At 42.5% G+C, this 25,283-nt stretch overlaps 1 protein-coding gene across 1 annotated transcript in view; it reads right to left on the reverse strand.

Moving 5' to 3' along the window:
* Positions 1–25,283, reverse strand: part of DHX29 (DExH-box helicase 29) — a 935,315-nt gene that overhangs the window by 385,456 nt on the left and 524,576 nt on the right. Inside the window, exons 10-11 of the mRNA XM_069222079.1 lie at positions 24,666–24,789; positions 1,345–1,968 (exon numbers count right to left, since the gene is read on the reverse strand). Of these exons, the coding sequence (XP_069078180.1) occupies positions 1,345–1,968; positions 24,666–24,789 (748 nt within the window). The remainder of the gene's footprint in view (positions 1–1,344; positions 1,969–24,665; positions 24,790–25,283) is intronic.

The following is a 25,283-nucleotide window of genomic DNA, read 5'->3' on the forward strand; positions in this document are numbered from 1 at the left end:
ACAGACGAAATCAACAATGTTGCTATTTACACATTTGTGTGTATACCAGCATTCAGATAAAGCAGAGTACGGGGCTAAGCGAAGAAAAGAGTGGTATAGATACAATTTTCAGTATGTTTGAAAACAAAAATTATAAAGTAAATAAATGCTTATATGAGTAGTTGAAAAATTGATTGCCTCGTTATATTAAAACCGGTCTCGTTTTTTTTTTTTTTTTTACTGTTGTGGGATCTTAAACACCAGATAGTTTAACTTGTTTCCTTTTGCCTATGCTGGCAAATGGCAAAGCCAAAGGCAAGATAATTATTTTCCAATGGGCTAACTATAGGCTTTGCTAATGCTTGTTTTTACTGTTCCAATATGCCTGCCTTGTTAAGAAGCAACAAGTCTGCCATCTTGGATTAGTAGAGCAATTATACACTATGCATAGTAACATTCCCTGGCCACCCATGACTATATTTAATTTTGTTACTGCAAGTACACGGCCGCCACATTTATACAGAGGCATTTGTTCTACTTTTATTGTTTTAGCGTATGTTACATACACTTTTGAGATTGGGTGTGAGTGCTGTTGTGGAAGAGTAAGTGGATGAATGCAAGAACGGCAGAGGGTTGGTGAGTGGAGCCCAGTGATGAGTTGTAGAAACTCCACGGAACTGAAGAGGCACTTTCAGGTATAAGCCGGACCTTATGCCATAGCCAGTGGTTGCTTCCATAATTAAAGATGTCTGGAAAAATAATCTAAGTCCCCTAGTCTCCACTCTAATGCTTCTTCTTCAATGCAAAATGTAATACATTCTGTTAATTACATCTCCAGATGAACTAGTTGAAAAATAAAAATATAACTAATGACTGAATAAATGCACTGTGAGTCGATATTTATAACCATCAATGAAAATTCGACAATGAAGACAAGAAGTTATTTTCCATGCAGTGCATTTTCACACCATATGCGGTTATATTGTATTGTGAACTGTTGATATTTTATTTAATCCAACTGTTATAATTTAAGTAATGACAACAACTTGAAAACTGGAAGGTGTCCTTGGCATCATTCAAAGATTGCCGACATTATGGCATGACCCAGTTGCGGTCTTCACTCACCATCTATGATCGTGAAATGATAACATTCAGGAGCATTTGAAAATAAAAATGGCGAACAGATTGGTTTTGTGACGGGTGCCACCATGTGACGATTTTCCTATTTTGCTTTTTGGAAATACAATTTTGAGAGATCAACTAAAACCTTACCTTACATTTTCTAGACACTGGTAATACATTTGGCTTTGGAAAATGAGTAGTTACGTACTTACTGCACTACCCAGATATGGTTCTCTTCCTTACCCTTGCTCCGGGTCCTCCTTCACATCCCAGTTCCTCGCACACTCGGGTTGCCAGACTAACAGCTGAGATCCTGCGGGGTTGAGTACACACAATGTTGCACTTCTGTATTCCCATCTCATTTAGCAACAAATCCTCTAACAGGAAGTGAGGCACTTGGGTGCTTTTCCCGCTACCAGTCTCACCGGCCACAACAATGACCCGATGCTTTTTCAGAGTCTCCAGGATCACGTGTCTGTGGTTGAACACAGGTAGCTGTTCCCGCTCTCTGTGAAGTCTCTGGTATTTGCTGGAGCCCTGCTGCTTCCTAAAGAGATTCCTGACTGGTTCCAAGTCATCCGCACTGGGCTGCTCCAAAGACATTCTGCTGAAGTCCTCTTCGGCTGCTAAATTTTCCCAGGAATCCTCGGCATCGCTTAATACTTTGGCCTCACTTTGGCATGCTTGATGCTGTTGCTGCTGTTGCTGCTGAAGCTGCAGTTGTTTCACTTTGTTTAACAGTTTTGCAATAAACTGGTCACGTGGCTTATTGGTTTCAAACTTATTTTGTTCTTGCTTTACTTTTTCCGCATCACTCCACTCTAACCAAACGTCTCGATATGTGGGGGGCAGCAGTTGATGGACAGACTGTAGGAAACAAATTAAAAAGGACATGATTAGTGGATATGCATGCAAACATGTCTAAGGTAGATCATCGCAACACTCACAAATGACAGAGAGGTTCTGCCAGAGATTAAATGTGTAAATAATTATTTTTACCCAAATAACGCAAAGAACACAACTACAAGAGAAAACAGGGGGCTAATGGGTAAGTGGGCAACCACATCACAATATCATATGTTGATTCATATAGAATAAAAAATGTCTTATTTGATTATCAATGGATTACCAGAAAAGAGGACAGCGAATCTTCAAATTTAGAGGGGGTCACCTATTCTTCAAAGGTAAATCGCTTCTTGCATGGTTAAACTTCTAGTCATAAGAAAATTTTAAAATTACCAACCTTTAAAAATCCTCACAAAATCGGAATTGAGGATGCCAGAATCTTATACAGTAAGTCCATCTGTTTAACCTTCAAAAGATACAGTGGTCCATCAAATAGCTCGGATTAATACCACTGATTCGATTTTATAATTTTATATGAAGCACAATATGAATGTCTAAAACTAAAATGTGCTTCAAACTGCTGCAGGATTAGAAGAGGAATGTGATTATTCCACCAGCTAAAAATCACGTTTTGGGGCTCACTCTTAATAACAGAAAATGTGTGCAGAAAACTTACCATTTGAACAAGTCCTCATCAACTTAAACATATGTATCAAAAAGCTACATGTGATGGTAGCTAATGTGGTCTGTAAAGAAACTGGCGTAAAACCACTTTGCACTTCGCAAACCTGTCCACCAATCCCAGCATTGGTACCAAAAGTGATTAATACAGGTATGCACAGATGTCCAAGAAGGAAAGTAGTATATCTGAACCCCACAGAGACATGTGGCTTAACAATACAAAAGAAGGAGGCCTTCAATACACTATAAATTAATTGATTTGTAAAAAGTATTTCCAGTAGAGCAAAAATGCTGTTGAGTAAATCAGTGCTCTGTCATCCCTTTAGATCCCTTTGGACACCAGGACCCGGCCACCCTCCCCTGCAAAGCTCAGGCTGCAGACTGTTGGATTTCGATATTAGGGCATATTTGTGACTCACCACAGAGAAACAGGTCTGTCCAGGAACCTGGGCCGTGTGGTATCCAACTTCTAAGAGCAAACAGAGAGGTGGCTTATGCTGCCCCTTACTCTGATGGGAAAGTTGGTTGTCTTCAAAATGATAACGCTTCCCAAATTGCTCTACAGCTTACGAAATACATACTACCCAGTTATTGAGGCGACTTATGGCCAGGATAGTGGGAGATCTGCAGGCTTTGCTGTGGGATGGCGGTCATTCTAGGATAGCGCTCAAGACCCTTCAGCACAACTCATTCAACGAGGTATCACTCTCCCAGATGTATGGGCCTATTACTGGGCGCCCCATGGTGGCTATAAATGATTAGTCTTTTGCATCGCAGGACCACTCTACTTACAGGCTGGAGCGAACAGTTTACCAGTCAGTCCTGCCTCCACTACCTGTACGGTGGGAAGGGTATCCAGATGCTACTACCAGTGATGTGGGTGGCGACTGAGGCCTGGAAAAAAAACACTAGATGTATAGGGTGGGCAGGGAAGTGTACGGGAGTGACTCCGCTCTTGTAAGAGTCATGGATGCGTGAATTAGGGAAACTGGAGGGGTTTGGGACCTGCTGGGGATCTCCTGGAGGACGGTGGCCTGATGCTCTTCTCATCCCTCCAAAGGGACTATCACATAGGTTCCAACCAATGTTTAAAATACACACAGATGTACCATGCTTGGCAGGCGGAGGGCCAACGGGAGTTGGACATGCCTGAATACGACCCTCTTGAGAGCAGACTTCTCCTAGATCTCTCTCATCTACAAAACACTCAACAACAATATGCCGGACACACTGGTTAAGATGTGAGCTCGATTGGGGGGGGGGGGGGGGTGCTTCTGGGGGGAACTTGGGGATGTGGACTGGGAGGCAGCCCTAGTGCACCCAAGGGAGGCTGCCACTAAGGCCCATGTTTATACTCTGCGCTGAACTAGTATAATATATTTTACGCTAATTCAGCGCAAAATTAACTCCATATTTATACTTTGGCGCTAGACACGGCTAACGCCAAAGTTATGGTGTTAACGTCATTTTCTGGACATGAAAACCTACTTTGTGTCAATGAGATGCAAGGTAGGCGTACCCGTCCAGAAAATGACCGTATGGCCCTTGCGCCATATTTATCCCCCTGTGCCAAAATCTAGCACAGGGAGATGGAGGCCTTAAATAATGGCGCTAAGCTTGCTTAGCACCATTATTTAATGCCTGGCTCAGGGCAGGCGTTAGGGGACCTGTGGGCCTTTTTCCATGGTCAGAGACCATGGAAAGAGCCCACCGGTGCCCTTCCGTGGCCCTGGACATAAGTCTCCCGGGAATGACTATTGGGCTGGGGGGCATGACTCCTGTCTTAACAGACAGGAGTTATATCCATGGGGTTTTAACGTAAAAAAATGACGCTAGTATAGGCAGAGGTATTTATTTTGGCCTCTGCCCGTACTAGCATCATCCTCTGATGCTAAACCCCCTGTTAACCCTACACTTCTCCCCCACCCAGCTAGTGTCCTTTTCTATGATGCTAGCAGGGCCTTCCAGCCGGCTAGCGTCATATCATAAATATGACGCCCGGCCGGCATCTTGGTGTAGTGCAGTTCAGCGTCAAAAAGTATAAATGTGGGCCTAAGTCTCAGTTGAGCCTGATACAACTTAAAAGTACTACATTGTGTTTATTATGACAGAGACAGTCTGCACCGCATGGCGACTGAGACATCTTCGGATTGTTGGTGATGTGGAGTATGTTTATCCATACAATCTGATGTTGCCCGGCCATTCAAGTATACTGGTCATGAGTGGTAGGGGAGCTCAGCAAAGTGTTAGGGGAGCACATCCATCTTGAGACCCAATATGTCCTCTTGGGGATCCCAGGAGATATAGATGTCCCTAGGATGCAGCTCCTTTTTTGTGCAACCTGGGATTTGTAGCGGCTAAGAGTGATATAACACGTCACTAGGGTGCTCTTACGGTCCCGACTGTGGGGGTGTGGAGGTCGAGGATGGACCTCTACATGGCAGCAGAAAAGGTTACATTTATAAGCAGAAATTGCCCACGCAAGATTTTTTTAAGGTTTGGGGATGTTGGTTGAAACACTATGGCCTCCAGCTCCTTGACACTGAGGCCGATACTCATTCCTGATCTCACTGTGCATGTGCTATTGTTTTATGAGTCATATTTTTTTCTCTTATTGAAATGTAACACTGTTGCATTATGTCAGCACTGTGTGAACAGCTGCCTGTATATACCGGCCTCCTCATCTGATGTGGGGCATGAGATTGCGCCCTTATTGTTGCTTGATCTAGGCACAAGAAATACAATTAAGCTAGTTTAAAAAAATGTTGTTGGGTGTGCAATGTGTCAAGGTTATTTCTAGCAGGATATCCAGTGCCCCTCTGGCATCAATTAAGTGAAAAATACTCTACAGTGAACAAAGCATTCAGGAAAAAAAAGGTCTGTGTTTGCCGTGTAAATGCACACTGTTAGCATATTAGAGCAAGATTCGCACAGTCGTATGCCTGACCCAACAGAAGCAGACAGAGAGGACTTTAGTTGTAAAGGAGTCCCTCATGAAGTTTAAAGTAAGCACATGTACACAGAACAGAGGCAGAAGGATACTCCCAAACAGCCAATAGCTTTAGGTGAAAGATTAATACTACACTGGTCTGAGCTGGCGATGACAAATTCTACAGACAACGGCTATAAAAGGCTTGTCGAAGAAAGCCAATAGTTGAAAGGGTTGGACTCAAAGCTTACCCTCTGCACATTATTAGCAATAGGTCTGCTTAATGGCTGTGCTCTAAAGACCCAGATCTAAAAACCAGAAAAGAGCAACGTGTTAGCTTACGTAGACCTGGGATTTTATCTTTGGTACAAATTGAGAACTTCACACAGTGCAACTGTGGTATGATGGTGGGCAAGTGTAAAGGAATGCTGTGCATAATGCCTGAGTCTCAACGGTTCCAGGCAGTGCTTAATTTGTAAATAAAAAGGTGCTGGTGCCCAGAGCTCTCCTTTTAAACATGCGGCTGCTGCATTTAAATGTGCGAGCACGGAATACTTTGGCAGCGTAATCCTGAAGCCATCTTGGGCCTTATTAATCCATTTACAGCCACTCCCTGTCCCTTCAGCTCACTCTTGCAGCTTTCTGCTTTCTCCCATTGTGACGCTTTTTTCGTTTTTGTCTTCCTCGGTCTTTCCCATATGTGTCTTTTGCTCGCAGTAAATGTGTGAGGCAGAAGAATAAGCGCCAGCCCTGAAAAATAAGTGCTGGTGCTCAGCACCGGAAACAACAAGCACAGATTAAGCACTGGACTTCCAGGACAAAAGTAAATGCAGATAACCACACTGCTTTTAAAATGAGCTATCTTAGGGGATGTTTTCAACAGGCTGATGTGGATGCTTCAGCAAGATCTGAAAAACAGACATGAAACACATACAAGAGTAGGTCCATCAACATGAGCTTTTTACAGCTCAACAGGCACCGTGCTACATTCCTAGAACATATGTGCTGATACAATACACAGCAAAAGTAACTTGTCTACAATATCCACAGTATTTGCTACATCAAGACAGACACTGCTTCTTAGGATTGCAATAGCAGAAACTGTATCTCCACAGATTGAACATCCTGACATAAAGGGATGCTCTGAAAATGCCAGTCACCAAAGACCTCACAACTCAGTTCCCAAAACAGAAAACCACCCACTTCCATCGCAATGGGTTCTAGCTGCACTGGTGACGTGGGATAGGCATTAGGAGTTCAAAAACTGAATGCTTACTTATTCTTTGTGTGCTATCCGGTGTATTCCCAACAAATGGGGACAGATTACAAAAAAGTAAGCAACAAGCATAGTCGATAGTTAAGGTCAGAGCAGTTGCACAGAGAGACTGCAAAGAGCGATTGTGAAAGACTGCCTAGACAAACTCAAACTAGCTTATAGGGTACACCACCGAGGACTAAACTGCCTTGTGTCTATTCAAACACAAATTCCAAATATCCAAGCCTTGTGTGGTATGAAACAGGACTCTTGATAAATGTGATCAAGTGGCTCAGGGGCATATTTATACTCTGTTTGCACCGAATTAGCGTCATTTATTTTGACTCTAATTCGGTGCAACACTAACTCCATATTTATACTTTGGTGCTCCACCCGTCTAGCGCCAACTTTATGGATTTAAAGTCATTTTTTGGAAGTGGAAACCTACCTTGCCTTAATGAGATGCAAGGTAGGCGTTCCCGTGCAAAAAATGACTCTATGGCCTTAACACCATAGTTATACTCCTGTGCAAAAATGGTGCACGGGATGGAGGAGGGGTCAAAAAATGGTGCAAACCTTGCTTTGCCCAGTTTTTTAACTCTTGGGTCAGGGCAGGCGTTAGGGGACCTGTGGGCCTATTTCCATGGTGGAACACCATGGAATAAGCCCGCAGGTGTCCTCCCCAGGCCCCAGGGGCACCCACACTAGAGGAACTGCGGAGGATGGGGGACCCCATCCCAGGTAAGTACAGATAAGTACAGGTAACTATTGCATTTTATTCTTTAAAGTGCCATAAGAGGCCTTGTGATGGGCCCCCATACATGGCACAGGGTGCAACGGCCATGCCCATGGGACCCTTGTCCCCTGTGCTGGCCACTGGGGTGGTGGGCATGACTCCTGCCTTTTCTAAGGCAGGAGTCACGTGGCATGGTAGGTTTAGCACCATAAAATGAAGCTAATCTGGTTAGTCATTTTTTTTTTTTTTTTTTACTCTAACCTGCCCAAAGTCATTTTTTGGTGCTAAACACCCTTCTTCTATACTGCCAGCCCCACCTGACTAAAGTCATTTTTTTTCACTCTAGTCTACCCTTTGCACCGGCTTGCACCATTCCATAAATATGGTGCCCGGCTGGTGCACAGAAATGGTGCAAGCCGGTGCTAAACTTTTTGGTGAAAAACTGCTTTAGTGCAGTTTTGCACAAAAAAGTATAAATAAGGGCCTCAGTGGGGTACAACAAACACGCAATACATTCATTTGTCTTAAAAGGTGTTCGCAAACACAGGACTGTTTGACCGTTGGATTTGCTGACACCAGTAGATGGACCCATCAGGTTTCCCTGGGTAGGAAGGTATCATAGGCCAAAATAATATATTTGGTTAATGTGATTTGTCCTGGCCTATTGAAATACACTATGCTAATGCTGCGGTGGGGTTCTGTAAAAAAATAGTCTATATAATGTTATGTATACAAATATTTGGTTAAAAAAACTGTAGTTTGGAAAAAAGAGCATATTTGCAGATATGAAGCCAACACACAAACATAGCATCAAACGAATACACAAAAAGTAAATAAAATGCTGTGTAGTTGAAATATATTCTGATATTTAATCATAAGTATCTAGTCCTACTGATTATATATTCCTATAGGTAAACAGCAGTGAGTAACGACGTTTCGGTCTCTAATCATCAGGCAAATGCTCAGGAAAAAAAGGCTACTTGGCATAGTATAGGTGCCCATACAGCTGACAAGCTCCTGGCCAAGAGTACCAGACATAATCCATATTAGAACATTGGAATGTTGCTAGCTCCATTGAAAACAATGGAGTGCTGCAGGCTTTTACTGGCCGGTAAAAGCCCGCAGCGCCAACATTCCAATGTTCGCTTTGTTCACAGCAACAGCTGTGAACAAAGCCTCACGGAGCCCGAGGGGATTTTAATCCCCTCGGGCTCCGTGAACATTTTTTTAATAGAACATTCTGCCCTGAGTGGCAGAATGTTCTAATAGCCTTAGAACCCGCCTTAGCGGGCTCTACTGGCTATTAAAGGCCCTTTCCCTTGTTAAATGCCCTCGCCTTCGGCTCGGGCATTTAACGCGGGAGCGGGCCTTTAATAGCCGGTAGAGCCCGCTACGGCGGGTTCTAAGGCTATATTAGAACATTGGAATGCCGGGGGCTCCATTGAAAACAATGGAGTGCTGCGGGCTTTTACTGGCCGGTAAAAGCCCGCAGCGCCAACATTCCAATGTTCGCTTTGTTCACAGCAACAGCTGTGAACAAAGCCTCACGGAGCCTGAGGGGATTTTAATCCCCTCGGGCTCCGTGAACATTTTTTTTTTTTAATAGAACATTATGCCCTGAGTGGCAGAATGTTCTAATAGCCTTAGAACCCGCCGTAGCGGGCTCTACCGGCTATTAAAGTCCCACTCCCTTGTTAAATGCCCTCGCCTTCGGCTCGGGCATTTAACGCGGGGAGCGGGCCTTTAATAGCCGGTAGAGCCCGCTACGGCAGGTTCTAAGGCTATATTGAACTAGAATACATCTTGAAGCAACAAATGGTAGGAGGTCCAGGTAAAGTAAATGTAAGGTCCAAAATGTCACCAATTCGAAGTCTCATGGCAACACTGTCACACCACTGCAGCTGTAAGTGCTACACAGAAGAGGTCACTGTCATGAACGCAGAACAGCAACTTGTGTGTTTGGAACTGTGCATCTCTTACAAGCGCGCTGGGTGGAACCACAGCGCTAATCTGTCCTCTGTCTGTATCACAAGTGTTATTTTATTTTTATATTTCATTCTATTATGGCAAAGTATTCTTTAGGACTGATTTAGTTTGATGCACTATCCAGATGTTCATTCACTCTGTGGAACATGTAAACGAGGTGTCTTACCCATAAGCCAGGATACTAAAAATAATCTAATATTTATTTTCCAGCACTAACCTGAGACTCTTGATTGTGTTATGGTATAAAATGTGTTGTTCTTTTTTCTTTTTACACTTTCTTCTAACTTATAGAGAAAAATGACTTGTATTTTCAGAATGTGATAATTACGCTTTGGGTGTGTTGCAGTTGCCATAACTCCTAAAGACAGTTTACTATAATCAGCTTCAATTTTAGTAGGGGGGAGGGGGGGGGGGGCAGGGGGCGCTGGAATGGAATAATTTCAGGGCTCTTTATTAATGTTTTATGGTTATTATATACTTATATATTATTCTATTACCTAAATACATCAACCAACAGTGATGTTTTTATGATTAATATATATGTATATATTCTATTACCTAAATATAGCAACCAACATCAGTTTACAGAGAAGCTATTTTATCCAGCCAATTTCGTTCAACGTTTAATCTTACGGATGTATATATCCGAAACTAGTCTCCGGGGTAGAGGGAGAGGGTATCTGACCTTATTCTTTTGCCTCGGCTACAAACTGGCATGTTTAGTAGCCTGACAACCTTAGGTGCAGGTTCGACATCTGTATAGTTCAATTGTCATGTTTTGCTGCACGTGTATTTTCTACCTTATGTTAGTATGAAGTCTGCTAAAATATGGCAATGTAGCCGGTCTGGGAGGGACGCATTGTACACATTTTGCACTTTTAGCGATAACCATAAATGTATTGCTAGTTTTGTATTTGAAATGATATGATCAATTAATTGTGAAATCTTGACTTTGCCAAGTCGTAGTGTTACTTTTGTAATGCAATGGTCTCAGTGAAATGAGTAGTACCGTAGTACGATATTGGCGTTTGCTTCAAACAGTGTGGGGGTGGACAGGCGGCCTGAATTGTACGAACTCATTTGTTTCTCGGTCTAGTAACCAGAGTAGGAGTTTAGTACTGGGGTACCAACGAGGTGAAGGTGAGCTGATTTGAGGATGGGGAAGGCCCGAGTCCGATTTGCCGCCGTCACCTACGAATGAGGGAAATATTTAGGTCAGGGGTGTCCAAACGTTTGAATCTGGTGGCAGGTTGCAGTTTTGTTTTCAACCACCGGGCTGGCGAGTCACATTTGAAGATACACAGGAAGTGCTGCCATCAGGAAGTGATGTCTCATGACCCTTGACTTCAAAGACATCACAAGAGGTGATCTTAAACGAAGACATATCTCAGGAAATGGCAATAAAATGGGTCAAAAAGACCATAAAATGTGTCAAAGTCAATGTAACAACACATAATGTAAAACGAATAATAAACTAAAGAAAACAATTATGCAAACGCATAAATAAAACACACAACTCATCTCTCTGACACAGAGCTGTGCACTGTACCCTCGGAGTGCACTGCAGATTACAAAACTCTGCATTTCAGCTATAACTACACCGAGTTTACACCGAGTACCCACGAGTTTACACCGAGTACATCATACTATTGCACAGGCACGCCGTTAAAGCAGGAAACACTCTGCTGTGCTTGCCACTGCATAAAGTACACTTTTGCCTTTAAACCTTTGATTGTTCTCTTTGAATCAAGTGTGATACATTTTTCACAAAAAAACACTTCATATATGAAGCAAATACACTGAATGTGTCGCAGCTTACCACTAGGTGCAAACTACACTCATTTGTCGAATATCAGCTTGCTATTTGAAGCAACAGACATTGCATTTCAAACAAATAAGCTCATCATTTGAGGCACGTGTCCCAAAATATAACCTATTATATTTTGTTTTCGTGCTGCTGTCTTACTGACATGCATACCCCCAACCTGTGGGCTCTGCTCAAGCTTGGAACTTGGAGTCCATGTTGCCAACATCACCACTGTGCCACTGTAACACAGACTTGGCATGTCCCACAAAAGGTTAAAATAGCGGAGTCTGTGTGAAGAGCAGGGGTGGCTCATTCGCAATGGCGAAGGAGCGTCACACCACTGGCTCGGTGCCAATATTTGATTTTCGTTATTTTTCAGCTGCAGGCCCTGAGCCAGCATGTGCAGGGCAGGGCTGGGCCATGGGAGGGGGAGGAAGAGTGGAGTGTGTGCACCTAAGTGTGCATGTCAGTTTGGCACATCCGGATTGGAGAAACAGCATAGACTCCAATGCACACTCTGAGCGACAGACCAAGATGCTCAGGCTAATCCTGACGCTGCTCTCATGCTAGGTATAGAATGAGAGCAGTGCCAGGATTGCATGGGGAGCCTGTGCTGGTGTCCCAGTGACTGCTGGGACACCAATACCATCGGGAGAACAGCGAGGCAGCCGGCGGAGAGGTAAGGTATTTTTTCAATGTATTTTTTATTATAAACCCCCCCCCCCGTTACCCCTACCCTTGAGATTTGTGTCGGACACTACTGGTGAAGAGGTTACAGGAGTAAGAATCGTTGATACCAAAGTGCTGTTGGGATCCTGGAAGAATCCCAAGACAACCAGATCTCAGGTGAGTTCTGAAGGGCTAGGGTGACATGAAATTGAGTTGGGAAACACGCAAGTGGCAGCCCAAGAGAGAGCGGAATGCCGTCCCCTGCTGCTTTCTTTGATGACCGGGCCTTGTGCCAGGTGGGACTGACAGTAACTGGTCTCACCTGCATTTATGCCATCAAATGACAACCACCATAGGTCAATAAGAAATAAGGAGAATTTCTGTCCTCTAGGACTCAAAGTCCCACGTGCTGCAGATGGGGATTCTGAATGTCCTGAGAGACTTAGGTCCAGATTTATGGAAAGTGGAGCTGCACTGAGTGCAGCACCACTTTCCCTGTGCCCCTTGGCACCTCCCTACCTCCACCGTTGTGTGCAACGTATTTAAAATACAGCGCACCATGGCGCAGGGTAGGGGGCAATGGCGTAATTTTTCATGACGCTATTGATAAACTCTGCAGGAGTAGCACCAAAATATTGGCGCTACTCCTGCAGAGTACATAGGGCCTCATTCTAAAGAATGGAAGCCCCTTTTAACGTCAGACGTTAAAAGTGCTGTACAAAATGGCGTAAGGATATCTCAGATTTCCTTACGCCATTTTTTGGGCTCCCCTAACAGGGAACGCTCCCTTTGCATACATTATCCCGGCGCAGGCATAATGTAGCGCAAAGGGTTACAGGGTGGTGCAATGCATGCATTGTGCCACCCTGTAAATAAGGCGCGGGGATTTCGTCCTCGTTGGGCCACATTAACGTAAAAAACAATGATGTTAATGTGGCGCAAGGTGGCACTAGGGGCCTATAAATATGCCACCTACTTTCACAGGGAAGAAGCTAATAATGGCTGCCTTCAAAGACCTACAAAAGCTACCCTTCAGATAAAATGGAGAACTACATTCAAGGAAGGGTCTATGGAGAAAATGAAAGGCTGAATCGGAGAGAAAGAACAGAACATAGGATCTCTGATACAGAGCATGGACACGCTATGAATAACAGAGGAAAACATGTATTAATGACCCAGAAGTACAGCCAATTTGAACATTTTGTGTTTGCCACGTTTCAAACCTAGAAGCCAAAGTGAAAGCATTAGAAAACAAAGCTAAATCCAGCAAGATTTGAGTCCTGGAGTTCCCGATTGGGTTTGATTCTATGGATATTGTGGAAGACTTACAGTCTTTTGAAGGAGAATCTACAGGGAGTGCAGAATTATTAGGCAAGTTGTATTTTTGAGGATTAATTTTATTATTGAACAACAACCATGTTCTCAATGAACCCAAAAAACTCATTAATATCAAAGCTGAATATTTTTGGAAGTAGTTTTTAGTTTGTTTTTAGTTTTAGCTATGTTAGGGGGATATCTGTGTGTGCAGGTGACTATTACTGTGCATAATTATTAGGCAACTTAACAAAAAAATATATATACCCATTTCAATTATTTATTATTACCAGTGAAACCAATATAACATCTCAACATTCACAAATATACATTTCTGACATTCAAAAACAAAACAAAAACAAATCAGTGACCAATATAGCCACCTTTCTTTGCAAGGACACTCAAAAGCCTGCCATCCATGGATTCTGTCAGTGTTTTGATCTGTTCACCATCAACATTGCGTGCAGCAGCAACCACAGCCTCCCAGACACTGTTCAGAGAGGTGTACTGTTTTCCCTCCTTGTAAATCTCACATTTGATGATGGACCACAGGTTCTCAATGGGGTTCAGATCAGGTGAACAAGGAGGCCATGTCATTAGATTTCCTTCTTTTATACCCTTTCTTGCCAGCCACGCTGTGGAGTACTTGGACGCGTGTGATGGAGCATTGTCCTGCATGAAAACCATGTTTTTCTTGAAGGATGCAGACTTCTTCCTGTACCACTGCTTGAAGAAGGTGTCTTCCAGGAACTGGCAGTAGGACTGGGAGTTGAGCTTGACTCCATCCTCAACCCGAAAAGGCCCCACAAGCTCATCTTTGATGATACCAGCCCAAACCAGTACTCCACCTCCACCTTGCTGGCGTCTGAGTCGGACTGGAGCTCTCTGCCCTTTACCAATCCAGCCACGGGCCCATCCATCTGGCCCATCAAGACTCACTCTCATTTCATCAGTCCATAAAACCTTAGAAAAATCAGTCTTGAGATATTTCTTGGCCCAGTCTTGACGTTTCAGCTTGTGTGTCTTGTTCAGTGGTGGTCGTCTTTCAGCCTTTCTTACCTTGGCCATGTCTCTGAGTATTGCACACCTTGTGCTTTTGGGCACTCCAGTGATGTTGCAGCTCTGAAATATGGCCAAACTGGTGGCAAGTGGCATCGTGGCAGCTGCACGCTTGACTTTTCTCAGTTCATGGGCAGATTTTTTGCGCCTTGGTTTTTCCACACGCTTCTTGCGACCCTGTTGACTATTTTGAATGAAACGCTTGATTGTTCGATGATCACGCTTCAGAAGCTTTGCAATTTTAAGAGTGCTGCATCCCTCTGCAAGATATCTCACTATTTTTGACTTTTCTGAGCCTGTCAAGTCCTTCTTTTGACCCATTTTGCCAAAGGAAAGGAAGTTGCCTAATAATTATGCACACCTGATATAGGGTGTTGATGTCATTAGACCACACCCCTTCTCATTACAGAGATGCACATCACCTAATATGCTTAATTGGTAGTAGGCTTTCGAGCCTATACAGCTTGGAGTAAGACAACATGCATAAAGAGGATGATGTGGTCAAAATACTCATTTGCCTAATAATTCTGCACTCCCTGTATAAGACAGGTGCAGGCGCTGAAGGTGAGCCGATTGCAAATTAGAGACTCGACAGGAAAGAGATCTGCTGTGGGTACATTACTGGAAGACAAAGCAGCTTCCATGCAGCGTGTATAGATTTCGAAGGTGGTTGACAGGAGAGGAAAGATCATGGAACTAGGGGCCAGATGTAGCAAAATGCAAAATTGCGACTTGCAATTTGCGAGTCCATCCGACTCGCAAATTGCAAGTCGCAATTTGCTATGCAGTACAGTGTCTCAGACACCGACTGCGACTCGCAATGGGGTCGCAATGACCCACCTCATCAATATTCATGAGGTGGGTCGCAATTTGCGGCCCCATTGCGAGTATAGGCACTCGCTAACATGGAGGCCTGCTGACGTCAGCAGACCTCCATGTTCGTGACCTGCTTTTAAATAAAGCAGTTTTTTTTTTTTAAGTGTAGCCCGTTTTCCTTACTGGAAAACGAGCTGCACTTAAAAAAAATCCGAAACCTTTAGTTTCGGTATTTTTTCAGGGCAGGGAGTGGTCCATTGGACCACTCCCTGCCCTGAAAAAATCTTTTTGGGTCCAGTCACAAACTGGAAGGGGTCCCGTGGGGACCCCTTCCAATTTGCGAGTGGGTTACCATCCACTTGAAGTGGATGGTAACTGTGATGCCATTTGCGACCGCGTACGCGGTCGCAAATGGTATTGCATCCCACAGCGACTCGCAAATAGGAAGGGAACACCCCTTCCTATTTGCGAGTCGGAAATGCATATTGCGAGTCGGTAACGACTCGCAATATGCATTTCTGCATGGCAAACCCACGTTTGCGACTCGCAAACGGTTTGCTACATCTGGCCCTAGAATCCATATGCTTCCAGAGCTCAACTCAATGACACTGAGGAGCAGGTAGGGCTTGCAAGTGAACAAGAAGTTTATTGCATGAGGTATGAAGGCTCGTGTATGGTTCCCTACAAGACTGCACATTCTAGTTAACAACAAGACGTACATGTTTGTCAGTACCGAAAAGCAAGATAATTGGTTGATTCTACAATAGATCGTGTGTAGCAGCCACCGCGAGAAAGGGATAGCCCTTCCTTGGTGGCTCTTCTTCATGCGCTGCAGCCTGGAACATAGGTCTGGGTCAGATGTTATTTTAATTTCTGGGGCGAGAAAAACCAACACTGTGTGAGACCCTCTTATGTGACACATTGCTAAAGACATTATAGTTTGTATAAAATGCTGGTTGATGTTATTTGAATGAGAAATATTGATGAATATTTCTGAGCATATGTTGATGCTATTTGTTTCTGATAAAATATTTAAACCTAAAGCTATTATGCAGTGAGGTGGCACGTTTTCATGAACATATTAGGGGAATTCTATGAGCAAAACTGCCAGGTTCAAAGATGTTAAACTACAGTGCTGAATTCTCACCAGTAGATCCGATCTGCACAGTAATCTCAGGGATAGTCGCAGATAAAGCAGCTCTGGGAACCACCAATGGTGAGGCTAATCGGGAACAATAAAGACAATTCTTGTCTTACCCTGTTTCATACAGTCTTAGCCTGTTTCAGTTTGATGACTACATTTGAAAGTGAAGAGGTAAAAGAAATGTGTGTGTATGCCCGACTCCTCAAAGGATATTTCACTAGAATGCCATGCGTTTTGTCTCAGTACCCAGACACAATGTGGATCGGAGGAATATCTGTCACTGTCAACTCCAGCACTTGTATTATTGTCTATCATCTAACTCCGAGTGTAAATTTGTTTTCTCAAATTCTTGAGTACCGGCTCCAATGATCATATGTGTAGTGTCTCAAAGAAAAGATGTGTATGCCAGAGGACATCAGACTTGGGAGTAAAGCATCTGTTGAGGCAGTATGTTACCACTACTTCAACAGTCTTACACCAGGAGCTATTACATTGTGTTAAGTACATTAGGGAATAATACAGCACAGGTAAGTTCTGCTATGTTCAAAATGGGAATACTTTACTTTGCAGAAAATTCTACATATGTTTAAATGAGTGTAACTATATATGTTGAAAATGGGCCCTTTCTACAGTGTCATCCTGATTTTTTTAGCCTTTTTGTCGGTGGTGGCTGGTGAACTTTGAAAGTGGTGCAGTATAAATGCCTTCCCCAAATATATCAGAGAGAACAAAGCAAGCAAATCCAACTACCTCTCAAAGGGTTAGAGAGAAGGGAGTTCTCCACACCTACAATATTTTGAAAATATGGGTGCAAATGACACACTTTACGGAACAATTTTCACAAACATTTGTTTGAAATTCTGAGATTTTTAAGACTCTATTTAAATATTACAGTGTTCTCATGGTGTGACAGGTAAGCCCTAGCCACCTTAGCATTGTCATTTAGCATCCTTAAGAAAACTTTCAAAAAATATGGCAAGGGTTTGTGTTTTCAGCTCTTTCCCTAGGTATTAGATTTTTATAGACTACCTAGGTTGACTAATATCTGTGATCATGACTTAAGTTACATTTCTACAAAGATCATCAAATTGGAACACTGCCTTCTCATTACTAATTAAGCAAAGGTGGCTGAGTTAATAAATTAAAAGGGAGAGCTGAGCCAATGCTCTGGCTTGGCTCTAAGAGCCCATACACAAGCCATGAAACTGTTTGGCATTGAAATCGTGCAACATAAGTCAAGTGAAAATATGAAAAAATATCTCCAAGGTTCAAAAAAGTGATTTTCTTGTTGAGGAGTTTCTCCCTAGAACATTAGATTGTACATGTATTTTGAGAGGCATTTATTAGAAGTTAAAAAAAAATCTTAGAAATATTCATGCCTCTTGCCCACCAACGACAAAGTCTGTAGTGAACCAAAAGGCAAGTCATTGGTCATGCTCACCGTATTTGTGGCCGAAGATGTCATTATACATGGAGCAACATTAATATCTATTAAAAAAAGAGAGGTTTTTGTACAGCACAGATCTTTAACTCATGTATTTGAAGGTGCTCTCATATGAGATGATGAAGAAAAAGGAGACATGGCGAAGTAAAATAATTGCATAGGAGCACACAATTTGTTAATGAGAAACACAGGATTGATAAACAATTTTTCTGCTTTCACACTGTGCAATTCAGCCACTGGATTGTTTTTTTCTCTCTCCCATGTGTACTATGTGAGTTTTGACCACTGACTCCACATTGCACTTAGCCTAGCAGCACACCGTCACGTTAGTGACCACCAGCTTCATTTTGCCTATTGACTTCATTTTAGCTTTAGCCACTGCCACGTTAAAAGCTGCAAGTAGTTTTCCACATTGTACAATGTGCACATGTTTTTATTTTTCGTGTTCTTTCCCACCAAGGGCTTAGGCTGATAAGAATGTACTAAAACAGCAGTGAACAGTCTTGTTTTAAATTGGCACGTTGGGATTGTGGCCAAGTCCCAACAAGTTATTTTCAAAGCTGGCCTAAAGCAATCAGCATTTTTTGAACAAAGACTTCTGCAGTGAGAGGGAGGTTCTAAAATTGTCCTCTCTTGTTTGTTCAGAATATAAGAGGCCGAGACCAGATGACTGGGGACTTAGAGTGTTTGCAGATCTCAGGCATATCCAGGACTCCTGAGTGTGTCATCCTTCCTGTGAGGATAATTAATCTCTCTCTCTCCTCAATCGATTCTGCGATCTGGCAATCGGATGCTGAATAGGAGGAAGATGAAGCAGTTTTTCCCTTGCCTCATGGTGATGCATATTTTTTTATTCATTATTTGCTTTGCATGATAATATAGATACATATATTTGCTGTGTATATTGCAGTGGAGAATCATTTGTACATGTTTGCCTTTCATTGCTGTGACCATTTTTAAACGTGTGCTTTCAGCATGCTAATCTCCTTTTATGAATCTTGCGTAGTGAAATAATAAATGTCTTCTTTGGACTAAGAAGCGCATTTCAGAGTTTTTTGTCAGTGCGTGAGTGTTTCAGCTCGGTAATTAGTGAAGCAAAACACCATTTAACATTAAAGATTACTCCACTATCTTTAACTTAGGGACATGGGGTGAGAGTGTGGGTGGGAAGCAGAAATCACACACTGTTTTCAACTATGGTCTTTGGAGAGTTTCCAATTTGTCTTTACCTTACAGTTACATGGCAGCTACAAGCTGGATAATTTGCAGAGTGGAAAGTTTTGTTACAAAGTGAGCCAAATCAAAAATTTATCAACATAAATTTTATTTCTATTAAAAGCTCCAGTACCGTTGCCAAGAGCAAAAAACATTTCTAGAGAGAACAAGGTTAAGATACTTAGTAAACTGATGGTCTTAATGGAGGATTAATGACCATGGAATAATGCTCTCTCTCTGCCTTCAACTTTTTTGTGATGCTATTTAATTAAGCAAGGGCAATAGCAACTGTTTAATTTTCAATGCAGATCATGCAAGCCCTTGCTAAGGAGTTTGTGTCTGCCTGAACCCTAACTAAATACCTGAATATTTGCCTCAGACAGTAGCCTTCAAAAATATGCCACATAAACAAATACAAATTTTCACTGTGACCATTTTCCACAAGAGGCATCAGAAAGAGGAGTCGAGAGGCTTTTTTCGTACTGATGGTGATGGACATGAAATGTCTGAAGTCATCCATATGATGCTGAGCTGTAACAAGCAGCACCCATGGACCTTCTGTTATAGTGGGCTGCCCCCCTTCCCGTGAAGCATAAATCTTCTTGGGTGATTTAGGGATGGCGAAGAGAGCGTCCAGAGATGCGCAGACAAAATAGTTTGTTGGTGGAAGCACGCCTAAACAAAGAGCGTAATACACTTAAAAAAAAAGAGAGTAACACTACGCTCTTTCATTCAGTAGCAGCAGGATGACTTTTTTATTTTCTCTCTGCTTCTCTGATCATTAAAGGGGTGGAGCAGCCGGTGTACTCATTATTAACGAGCCGCCACTGCTTTCTGCTGTAACCTAATCTTGTTGCCTATAGAACTCTGTGCACTTTGCCCCTGCTAACCAGTGGTTAAGTGCTTGTGCTCCTCCTTTCAATATGGTAAAATTGGTATACTCCTGATTGGCATATTTAACTTACTTGTAAGTTCTTATTATATGGTGCCAAGGTGTAACCAGGGCCTAAAAGGTAAATGTCACAAGTGGACTGCAGCACCTATTGTGCCATCCACTACAGTTACAATGTGAACATGACTGCAGGCCTGCCACCGGTAGCCTGGTAATGCAGGTTTAATTGAAAACATAAACTGCGAAAAGAACCCCTTTTGATAGGCCTAAACCTTAATATTTATAAGTTTCCCATTAGTAGGCCTTTTTTGGCAATAAGGACAGGATGCACAGTAATAAAAATGTAGGACATGTAAAAGTTTCATGTTAAAAATGTCTTTACAGTCAAACGCTATTCCCACTGAAGCAGGCTGGTCCACAGTAAAACACTGGGATGAAATATTAAATACTAATGCTGTACTTGGAAATGAGATTAGCTAGAAAAGAATTAAATAAGTAACTTTAAAAGTTGTTAAAAATCCAATTCAATGATGAAGTCAGATTTGTTCTAAGTATTACAGAAAAGTAACTTTTAAAGAGTTACCTTGTCCTGTTTGAAGTCCCTGGCTAAGGGCCTGATTTAGAGTTTGGCAGACGGGTTACTCTGTCACAAACATGACAGCTATCTTGTCAGCCGTATTACAATTTCCATAGGGTATTAATGGAATCATAATAGGGCGGACAGGATATCTGTCACGTTTGTGACAGAGTACCCCAAACTGCCAAATTCTAAATCAGGCCCTCAATCTGCATTTGGTTCTCCCACTTTGGCCAACCAGTATTCAGTATTTAAGTAGGTGATAATGAGGTGTGAACTTGCTCACAGGATCAAACCAATAGGCTGACCTGAATGGGAAGAGATGAACCTTCTGAACATGACAGAATATGCAAGGGGGGCTGGGAGGATCCTTTTTTACATTAAAGTGTCAAGTCCTCCTTGAATGTCACATCCTGTTAGACAGGTCTGCTGGGGCTTTTCATGTGACACTTGGGACAAACCTTAAGATGCCTTTCCTGTTATAGGCAAATGTTTGCTGACATTTGGGCAGGGCCTATCTGTTGTCTCCCAGCTAGTAAGGCACAAATTGGAGTGGGCCTCTTTAGACATTGCAGTGTCACAGCCTGTGCGACAGGCCTGCTGGGTTTACATACACAATCTGAGGTGCACTTCAAAGGAGAGAAATAGAATGGCAAAAACATTTGTGTGTATTCACTGTCTCGTTGATGAATGCTCAGCTCTGTTATGCCAAACATCTGTCTCAAAGGTTGTTGTGGGTAAAGGGACTGCGTAAATCTGAAATGTAGATTTAGATACTGGAGTACACTAGATTTACCATAGTACACTCCGCCCTGCCCCCCCCACACACACAGCCCTTAGAGCCCATGTTTACTGTGACCAAAAACGTCAGCCATCAGCCATCATGAAAATGCACAAAGTTGGTAGGTTAGGCCCGGGAACCTTACTTCATTGGTTAGGGCGTCCCCTGAGGTCATTTCTACCCACAACGCACACGCGTGTGCCAGGCATAAATGGGGCATCTCCAGACACCCACTTCAGAACACTCCTGAACTTGTGGAAGACCAGAAGAGGGCTATACCTGCTGTCTGCAACCTAAGAAGAGCTCTGGAGGACTGAACCTGCTCTCTCCCTTGTACCCAAAGTATGGTGCATTTTGTCAGTATGACAGAATGTTACACATGAGTGCTGCTGTGCAGAAGCTTATGGAGTCAGCCTGTGCTATCCATAGTATGTTGGTGCTGAGAAGAAGAGAACATGAGATAACCATCAGTGGAAAGCTGAAGACAGAGGAGTAAGGAATAGAAGCATAGAGAGGTGGAGGTCAGGAAAAAAGGTTTTATAGATAGCTCTGAGAGACGTCTCCCTACAGCTAGCCACATGTGTCATATACAACTAGAGAGTTACCAGGAACCTCTCTCAGAGTAGCCTGAGAGTGGGCCTGTATTTCTGCGAATTCAAGAGGCTTTTTCAGTGAACCAAATTACCATGGTCAGTAGAAGAGCTGTTGATTAGAGAGAGAAACTATGAGATAAGTAGTACTGTGGGTGAATTACTAAGATTCCATCCTCGAACAACAGGAAGGTAATGGAATCAATCTGCGGAAGGCATGTAAAAAATACGACAGACAGTATGTATAAGTACTAATAGAGTGAAGGATTAATCTAAAAGAAATAATAACAAGGACATGTGAAGATACATTTGTTCATAGATTTTCTCCAGCCAGAGTCACTATAATCAGTGTGCATACATGCCAATAGATCTGATTCAGGAGGGAGACTCCCGATTTATGAAGCCAAAAAATGGCTTTGTCTTGGCTGTCTGAAAATGCCTCTCCTTCAATATAAGTCTATGGGGAAATACATTCTCCAGAATATTATTTTTATTAAATCTCCCACTTTGCTATTCTAAAGTGTTGGAATGTATGAGTAAGTAACCTATAAAATCTCTTGAATGCAGCCTATACCCTGAAGGGATTGCATCCGGACACTCATATTTCAAAAAAGTCAATCTGAAGGTGTGAATTTAATATAAATTAAAAGTATAAACAGAAAAGAGCAGAGACTAAAACTCAGTGATCGACAGTGCACAGAATGGAAACATGACTTATCTTTAATTAAACAAAGCAATGTCCTCTGATGGCAGCAGAGAAAAGCACAAGAGTCAGGGGGCCAGATTACTAAAAAGTGGCGCAGCACGGTGCTGCGCCACAATTTTGCAGCGCTGCGCTACATCACATTAGAAACGCAGGGATATGCCATATATATACCAGAATACATAAATTGAGCTGTTTAACGCCAATGCAGGTATCCTTGCACCATCCTGCACATAAACAATCACCAATGACAATTTGGCACTTGTGTGTGTGCTGCAGAATGCAGTGCCTTGCTAATGCCACCCCTGGGATGGTGTTAGATTTTGGCACTGTCTCAGGTTTACGAAAACGCACAAGTCTGAGGCAGCATCAAAATGCAATGGGTTCACTGTGGCATGCAAACAACAACACCCATTGTATGCCCCTTTCACGCAAAGGGATGCATTTGAAGGGGCCGTATTAACAAGGTGGCGTTAAGCTGCAAAAAGTGGCTTAACGCCACCTTGTAAATACAGCCCAGGGCATTGTGCCAACAGAGCGTCACCAAAAGTGACGCTCCGTTGGCGCTAGGGGCTCTTAAATATGCTGCTACCTCTTCTGCTTCGTTATTTGTAAATAAAGAAGAACTAGCGCCGAAGGCCTTTATTACAAGCAAAAGATCCACTTTTATTGGCCCAGGATGAAGGGTATGGTAATCAGCTAACACTTTCATAATAAATATTCATAACAGAGCGAAAACCCTAAATATATATCTAAGTGATTCAGTCTCCAACTGATTTGTTAATACTTTTTTACCCCGGGGCAGCTGGTTGATCTGCCAGTGGTGTTAAAGGCACAATGCAAATTTTTGCTTTCTAAGGCAGTACTGCCAATCTGCTTGCTGTCATCCTTTTTACAGTTTAAAAAGAAGCATTAAGAACTTCTGTCAGCTGAGGACTAAAATAATGGTCAATTTATACTTGTGTGTTTCTTTCTATGAACACGAAATAAGAAAATGCGCCTTGGATAGGTAAATATATTTAACAAGCATTTGCAATGCAATGGGTCTCAAATTTGCTTGAGTTAGAGCTATTAGCGTTGTAAATTCCTAACTGGACTGTTCTTGCCACATAAATTGAAAATGAAAAGTAAAACAGTTGACAGAAGCAAGTCTATTCAAAGTGCCACGGCCACCATGTGCATGAGAGTTATTGGCTCCCTGTATGAATGTCTAGACAGCATCGCGGCTGGGATGAAAGGCAAACCGAAAGAGGTGCCATCACACGCTGTAACAGGAGGAAGCGTGACGTAATGTGATGGCCAACAAATATGTACACTTAGTGAAATCACCTGGGAGGAAACAACACACAAAGGAGGGACATTTCACAAAATGCACCAATAAAAATGAAGCATTTAAGACAAGCACAACAAAGAATGAATAGCAAGAGTGGGCGTGGTTAAAAGCCCACGGAGCTATTACAACATGCCAGAGCGCTTGCGCGCTCAACCCTGAAAAGGGAAAAGGACACAAGCACTTTCCAGTAATAGAGGGTGAGTCTGAAATCTGATCTAGGCAATATCAGGTAGGAGAATAAGAAATGCCTTCCAGTGATGCTAGATAGACGGATTGTACTCTGGGGGTTTACAGAGAAGCCACAACAGTCATTAATCTCATTGCTCCCACCACCCTCAGAAACCTATGAAGCAAATGGATTCAGTCGTGAAGGTGTGGAAGGGCTACGACTGCCATAGTATTCAGATGCTGTGGAGTATTTCTATTTGACGACTTTCCAATACAATTGTGAACACATGTCACTGAACAGAGTTCAACTAAGAGCTTTGCTTCAGTGTTATTTCAGATAGGAGGGTTCTCCTAAAGCTCTCCTACAGCGAGAAGATGCATTTGAAATGTATGAGCAGGGGTAATTTGTTTAAACGTTATTGATCCAACAGTGAAAAACATGCACCTCCCTTGCTCAGAATAAGATGTTCTGACCGCAACACCTAAAAGTAAGTAGGCCTACAATGTAGTAATGAAGTTACATCTCATAGCACTCATTTTGCTTACAATTTTTAATGTAGGTAATTAATACAGCAGCAGTAATCCTCCACACCCCCAACTCAGATCACGGAAACCTTACCTGTCCTTTGGTAAGCTGATAAATTGCTAGTGTTGCAGCTAGGTGCTGAGCCTGCATGCTATCCTCTGTCACAATTGTAGGACACACCGATATTTTTTCGTCATTGGGTTTTGTAATCTTCACCCTTCAAGATTAAAAAACACATGTATTGGGTAAAACAGTCAAAGTATATAACATCAAAGATAATTTATTTATTTTTTTATTTTTAATTTTCTTGGACTATGTATGAAGATCAGAATTGAGAATGGGGCAGCAGTGAACCTTACAAACGAACAGGATTTATGAATCACGCGTGTGAATACAATGTGCACCTAAATACAATACACAGCTCAATGAACACATACATATTCCAAATAAATATTAACATGCTTTATAGCAAAAAGAAGGGCTATGTTGTGATGAGAAGGTAGTAGCAAGGATGCAGCAAGAATATAGTATAACAGTATGTTTTGGTTTTCTCCTGAGGAATATCAAAGTTGGGGATAGTGGGAGGTGCAGGTCATTCCAGAGTCTTAAGGCTTCACAGATAACTGCATCAGGATTTACTAATATGCCGATGATCAACAACTATAAATGAAAGTTTCCTCTGCTTCAGCCATCCCATGTCTCAAACAGTCC

Source organism: Pleurodeles waltl, chromosome 1_1 (genome assembly GCF_031143425.1).
Source record: "Pleurodeles waltl isolate 20211129_DDA chromosome 1_1, aPleWal1.hap1.20221129, whole genome shotgun sequence".
Lineage (NCBI taxonomy): Eukaryota > Metazoa > Chordata > Amphibia > Caudata > Salamandridae > Pleurodeles > Pleurodeles waltl.